Source organism: Syngnathus leptorhynchus, chromosome 9 (genome assembly GCF_054491065.1).
Source record: "Syngnathus leptorhynchus isolate UIUO chromosome 9, UIUO_Slep, whole genome shotgun sequence".
Lineage (NCBI taxonomy): Eukaryota > Metazoa > Chordata > Actinopteri > Syngnathiformes > Syngnathidae > Syngnathus > Syngnathus leptorhynchus.
This window is the reverse complement of record NC_141203.1, coordinates 13,551,769-13,558,552: the sequence shown is the minus strand read 5'-3', so window position 1 is coordinate 13,558,552 and position 6,784 is coordinate 13,551,769. Positions and strand designations below refer to the sequence as shown.

The 6,784-nt window shown below is 46.4% G+C and overlaps 1 protein-coding gene across 2 annotated transcripts; it reads right to left on the bottom strand.

The window, feature by feature from the left end:
* Positions 1–87: 87 nt before the first annotated feature.
* Positions 88–5,990, bottom strand: LOC147051401 (uncharacterized). Of its 2 annotated transcripts, none has more exons than XM_085920366.1 (7): positions 5,924–5,990; positions 2,449–4,404; positions 2,036–2,137; positions 1,318–1,374; positions 1,070–1,162; positions 631–816; positions 88–574 (listed from the first exon to the last, which is right to left on the bottom strand). In XM_085920366.1, the coding sequence occupies exons 2-7, from the start codon at positions 4,018–4,020 to the stop codon at positions 446–448; spliced, it is 2,139 nt and encodes a 712-aa protein (XP_085776492.1). In that variant the 5' UTR covers positions 4,021–4,404; positions 5,924–5,990; the 3' UTR covers positions 88–445. The 2 variants fall into 2 exon arrangements, with proteins under 2 accessions (XP_085776492.1, XP_085776493.1); XM_085920367.1 differs by having other exon boundaries at positions 2,449–4,155; positions 5,924–5,989.
* Between the last annotated feature and the right edge of the window lie 794 nt (positions 5,991–6,784).

The following is a 6,784-nucleotide window of genomic DNA, read 5'->3' as shown; positions in this document are numbered from 1 at the left end:
GATTTATGCAAATCATTGATTTTAATTGTCACTTTCACGTGACAATTGTCAAAACACTAACAAGGACTGCAAAGTCATGTCGCCGTTCTGCCTGGGTTAAATCCCCATTTGCTGCTCTGATACTAAATATCTCAGGTAGTCTTTAGCTGTTTACTATATCCTCAGAAGGTTTGTCTACTTTATAAAAGGCCACATTTATTTTTAGAGTGCAGTTCCACGATGAGCTTGACTGCAAATGGCCCTCAAAAACTGAGAAACGCATCTTGCAGAAAACATCCAACATTCGTCCTGTTTCAAATGTCACATCCCGCCATGGCTGGAAGCGATGGGTCCATTTGGCCCCAACGTAGACGGTCCAACTTGTGCTTTTGGGGTTCTCAGTCTAAAATCCATTTCCGCAGCCGATGTGGCCACGGCTGGAAGCGCCGACCAACGCCGATCGCGTTCACCCGAGAGAGCGCTGCTCCTTGAGGACGTCGTAGATGTCGTCCACGTTACTGAGCCTCTCGAAGAAGGGGATCAGGTCCAGGAGCTCCCTATCCGACATGTCGTCGAACCAGGAGACCACGGGAACCTGAAGGATTGAAATGGTTTATAAGGTGTCTGGGCTATTTGGAAAGACATGCGTACCGCGTTGTCCGGCTGGAAGGTGTACGAGGCCGGCGAGTTGTCGATGATGATGACTTTGTTGAGCTCCCTCCCTAAATGGCTTAAGTCTTTCACGTAATTGCCTTTGTGGAAGACGCACGCCTCCCTGAAGAGACGGCTTCGGAAAGCTCCCCATTTGTCCAACGCGTCCGACACGGGATCCGCATACTGCTCAAAACAAAAGACAGAAATAAACGGTGTCTTTTGTTATTCTGGGGGTTGTGTTTCGCTGCGCACCAGTACAATATAATCCGAGCCCAGTCGTTAAATGAAGCAGTTTGTGTTAACGACATTAAAACGGCTCGCAAAAACGTCAGAATGATATCCCCGTCATTCCAAGTATCGGATTTTAAAAGCGTCGGCGCCACGTTACACATATACGCCATTGCATTTGTCACCGTGCACTCTTCAGCTAACCAACCTTGGAGAGGCTCGCCGTGAATAAAACACATTCAAACATCTCTCCCATCCGCCGGAGGAATTCGTCTACGTGGGGTCGCTTTGAGACATAAACCTGAGGGGACGGACAAAATAAAGAGATGTTTTTTTTAGTCGTACCAAGCCAGAGCTTTGGTTCCAAAATCAGGTTTTGGCAGGTTTAGTCTTTGAAGGGTTTCAAACAGATGTTGAGGTTAAACTGCTCGTGACTTCTGAGTTTGAGGAACCGACCTGGTGAATCGTTCCATCAATGTCCACCGGCGTGATGAAGTCAGCATGGTTCACTGGCTGTCAAAGAAAAACAAAGGTGGCCATTAAAGATGGAAAACAGGGTGCCTAGAAAGTCAGACAAAGGAAGCATAGGAACAAGTCAGGATTGAAAACTTATCAACAAGTTCAGCACACATTAGAAAAAAAATGTACCAGTCCCAAAATTTGCCCCAAATAGCTGCTTGAAACCAAAATGGCTGACTTCCTGTTTAATTTGGTAAATAGCTTTTTCAATTTGCATGTCGATTGATGTGGGCTTTTCTTCTTTGTCTCCAGGGGGTGCTATTGAGTGTGGTTGGGACTTCTAAAACACATAAACCTTTCAGATGACACCATGAAGGTGACGTAAAGCCTCAAATTAGAACTCAAGGGATTCCAGTGTTGACAAGGCACTTGCCTAATGTTTTTCATTTTCGCTGTATTGAATCACTTGCAGGCCATTTTATGGTCACTTCAGACTTGAATGGTTTGGTTCGTTATATACAGCGTATGATGGATCTTATAGCGTCTGACTTGGGAGTCATTTCAGGACAGTCAGTAACCTCAGAGGGACCGCATGTCGCAAGGAATTCATGACATCATTCCAAGCAACACACACGCCAGAACTTTTTTTTGGACCAACTCATAAACTCAATCGCAGCACTGAGAAAGTCTGCCTCGGACAGTCTGAGCAACTTACCGTGAATGAGCTGTGCACTAAGGTTTCGTCCAAGTCAATGACCATGCAGATCTTGCCCGTATCGGCAGATTCCAATTGTGGGAGCAGCGCTTTTGTCTGTACCTGGGAAGAACAAAACAGTTGACCATCTCGACAAAATGTTATCCAGTGTAAACACGGGGGACATATTTCTATCTCTGGGAGCTCGCTATGCGTGTCATTTTAATGATGGCTTTTGGAAGCCGCTCCAGCTGGTGCCGTGTCAACAAAGCATATGTGACACTCTATTTCAACAACATTCTGATTCTAAAAACAAAGTGATCCAACACATCAACTGAAGCGCTGTGACGGCCCATTAAAAGAGATACGCTGCAATCTAGGGACCTTTTTGATTCATGATCTTTCATCACTATGCCTTGATTATGTTTCTTTACCTGTGTATTTGGTGGTATGCAGTACTCGCAGTCACAAAGTTCATTGGGGTCTTCGTCGTAGTCCTCATCCTCCGAGTCGTCGGTCCTTCTGCTCTGCTTCTGCTCGGCGTCCCCTTCTTGAGTCTTGTCGTACTCCGAGACGACGCTGTGGATGATATCTGCCTGTACTTCTCTTGAAATTTCAATCGAGCCGCAATCTTCCTTTGAGTCCAAGCTTTCTCCTCTCGCATTCGGCTTCAATGATTTGTAATATTCCTCGACCAAGTCAATAGTCTCTCGTTCATGTTCCATAAGCGACCAATATGAGTCCTCTGAAAAAGCCCAGCTGGTCTCTTTCAGGTCTTTGTTAGCGTCTCTCAAAGTAGCATCAGATACGCCACCATTGACCAAGACGTTCGGAACATTTGGTGTGTTTGACGATTCTGCAACATGACGTTTTTTCACATCAGAATCCTCACAGACACAATCGAGTTGGCGTTGCGCCTCGCGGTCTTCTGGTTGAGCCACTGATTCACTTCCCAAACTAGAAATGTCTTTGCATGTTTTTTCTGAAGAGTGCAGTTGGTCACCATACAGGCAGTCAAGAACGTCTCCTCCATCAAAGCAAGACATGTAACGCAGCGATTGTGTTAAATTTGGCACACCACAGTCAGCCCTGTCAAATAGATCAAAGTAATCTTCAAGGGCAAAATTGGATGTTTCATTTTGAACCCGAGCACTCTCCGACACGTTGCAATCTTCTTCATCATCCTCAAATGATTCCCACTGGGTCGGCTCATCGCTCCATTCTCCCAGAGCTTCTCTTTCAGATTCTGATTCAGATGAACTCAAGCTGTTTTCGGAGTATTCTGGGCAAGTCTTAAATGACTTACTATCAGAAGAAGAGCCATCGTCTTCCACCAAGTAGGTCTTGTCGGAGCAGTTTTGCTCCGATACCTGCCTTGTCTCATTTTGGTTCAAGCGATCTGTGGCCGGGAGATATCCCTCACTTTTGCTCAAGTCAACTCTCCCAAGTGCTCTTGGATGCAAGCAGTTGATGTCTTCGCACAGCTCATCATCACTACTTCTGTCCTGGCTGTCATCTGACAAATAGCCCCACTCATCATCGTCATCGGCGATCGTGCTTTCGTTTTGGACGTAACCGTCACTGAGTTTCGTATCACAGTCCGATTCATCCGGCGACTCGATAGCATCGTCTTTCTCACCGTTCAACGTTTCTGGCTTGGACTCAAGGCAAGGCTCAGAGGCCCTAAAAGTTCTCACGTGGCTTCTATCTAATATCTCTCTAAACCTCAAAGTCTTATCACGGATTGTGACGCATTCCACTATGCTGTCAGTTGCGGAATACCGGTCAGATCTGTCAGAGTCGCCATTGCAATCTGGAAAACCTTCACAGTTGTTACAACGTCCAGAATCGCCGATTTCTCCACTGGCAACACACCGTTCTGAAAGTTCTGCAAGGACATTACCGTCAAGTGATGCACTTGCGTTGTCAACCTGGCTTTTCTCCGTAAGCAAGGCGTCGGTCAGTAGTGGACCTTCTTCACTCTGCTCGATTTCTTCCAAATACATGGCAAGACCTTTTCTTTTTCCACTTCAGAGTCTGGCGGAGATTACGCAGAGTCAGAAGTCCGAGTGAAGCGTCGCGTCCATGAGGAGGGAATATTGTCAGCGATGGCAGGGAGGCGGAGTGAGACGACAGCTCCCCTGGGAAACAGGAGCAGCATGCAAGTCCACTTGACAGCTTGTCACAAGCAAAGTCCCAGCACTGGACTCCACCCCCCCTTTCCCAGAGACATTTATTTTGGGGTCTTGGAATGAAGTGACTTTTGAAATATCCAATCGTTAAAAAAAGCCAAACCGATTTCTAAATCTGAAGGACGTCTTGGTTGTTTGATCGCCACGTGCATTTTTGATGGGCGGCAGCCCAGGAATCATCGTCTTCGTATAGTAAACCTGCTGAACATTTTGAAAGTCACGTTGCGACACAAAGGCACTGAAAGCAAAATCAAAACGTGAAACTTTGCATCGCACAATCACAACATCCTGTTCAGAATTGAAGCTGTACACTCTTTGCAGAATTCTTTCCTCAAATCACACGTGGTGGACAAAACACTTTTGACCAATATCATTATTTCACGCCACTTCTTGTAAATACTGCGCGTTGTGTTTTGCCGTCTCGGCCGTATGAGGGTGAGTGCTTGTTTTACGCCTGCCATGTGAGCATGCGGCGCATCACTTTAGTGCTTGAGCCTCTGCCAGCAGGACCCCGCTGTTGTATGACATCTCCTGTATTCCGTGACAACTTCTATTTTTGACACACGCTAAAAAGGTTAGAACCCGTTGCATAAGTTCAGCTCCGCGTTTTGGCGGCAAAGAGTCAGCGATTTGCTTTTCAATTGCGGGATAGTATATTTTTCATCACCATAAAACATCTTTGAGATCATTTAGTCATTGCTGTTAATACATATATACTAGGTTAGATATAATAAGTTAATATGTCGTCCTTATCTTGTGGTCCACGCAAACAAAGCAAACACTCAAAGACATCTCGTCCACTGGTGGAGAACCTTCAAAGGAAGAAAACTTTGCCTAATTGGACGAGCCAAGAAATGAAGTCAGAGCTATCAGCTCGAGTGTTAGCCCGCCGCCACTCACACGGAATGAAAACGTGATGCCAAAGCATTGCTCGTGGCAGACACGACTTTGGTGCTCCTGCTGAGTTGGGATTTTTGCCACACTGGACCAAAAATATCCATTGGTAAATTTGACCCGTAGTTGAACTGGTCAAAAAATGAAGGTAAATAGAAAGAAAGTTCAAATTTGAAAGTTGAAGCAAACTGGAAAATGCAAGAATGGAGGATATTTGCAAAACAAGTTTTAACTTTTAATATGAAAGACAATTGTGACGATTAAAAAAAAACAATCATGATGAAAGGTTCAAAGTAATTACCACCTCAAATTTCACGCAACAGGTGATATTTGTTTGAATACAGTTTGACTTTGACCCACTTTCATACGCGTGGGACAAATCTGACCTGATTTTCGAGCCTTATTCCCAAAGGCTGCCAACTACATTCGCTGACGCTGGAAAGGGACAGTCACGAGACGGGGGTCATTATAGCCCGGGGCATTCCTCGCTGGTCCCAAGTCGAAAATGTTTGTGTGAGGAAAAACGGCCAGGTGACACTTGTAGTGTAAAAAACATCACCATGCCCGCCGCCTTACCTCGTCTAATGTTACACACACATGGCTGTGTTTAAAATAGACCTTCGAGCTGCCGAGTGCTAAACGATGAGACACACACTCTCGATAGCCGCTCTTGGCTCGCACCCCAGTTGACACGACACAGGTGGGAGGGGACCGGCCAACATTCAAGAAACCACTTTTTCCATTGCTAGTACATACAAAAAAATATTTTTTTTCCAGAAACCTTGCATGTGGAACCTCAATGTCCTGTCATGTCGTCGCCTACCTTATTTGCACCTAATTGCATCCATAGCTGTCAAACTGCTTGGTTCTCTGTTCAAATGACAGCCATGTGATCTCTAAGAGAAACAACGAAAGCAGGGAACTCTATATAAAGACTGACCAGACAACGAGGCACACCTGGGTAGGACACGAGTGGCCGAAGGGAGCTGATTGGGGGCAACATTGCCAATTGGGACAGATGGACAAACAAAATCTGTTAAATGCAAGCAACACAAAATGTCATCAAAACAATGACCAAACAGTAAACATGCCAGTCACGGTAGAAACGCTACTGGGCCACCATCCATTGGTAACCCCCAAACGATGTTGGCAGCATTCTCAAGTTAGAAGACCTTTGCACAGCCCATCTGCTGATGTCGCATGTAAGGTCGGACAAATGGCCTCCAAACGCCATCAGGCAAAGGCTAGCGGAGAGCAAAACGTGCTGCGAACTCGGCGTCACGCTATCAATCAGCTGTGTGGCAGAATTGTTCAGCGGGCACATAATGCACGCCGGCTCGCAACTTGGTGCCGATCCAAGAAGCGGCGGCACCGATAATGAGCTTACAGCGGTTTCCGAGAGGAGGCAACGACCTCACGCCGCATCGCCATGTTTTGAGTTGAAAGCAGGTCTTGTGTGGTAGGCCCCATGCCGAGGCATACCTCTGTTTCTATTAATATCCACACCTGGCACGAAAGACCCCCCCCCCCCCCAACCACCCACCCACCCCTGCTGATTTGCTGCTACTTTGATACCTGATACGCTGTTACAATCTGACAACCTGCTTCGCACCCCTCCAGCGCACACGGAATGGACCGGGTCACCTCGGCCAAATTGGACTCGGAGGAAGCCAGATGCTCTTCC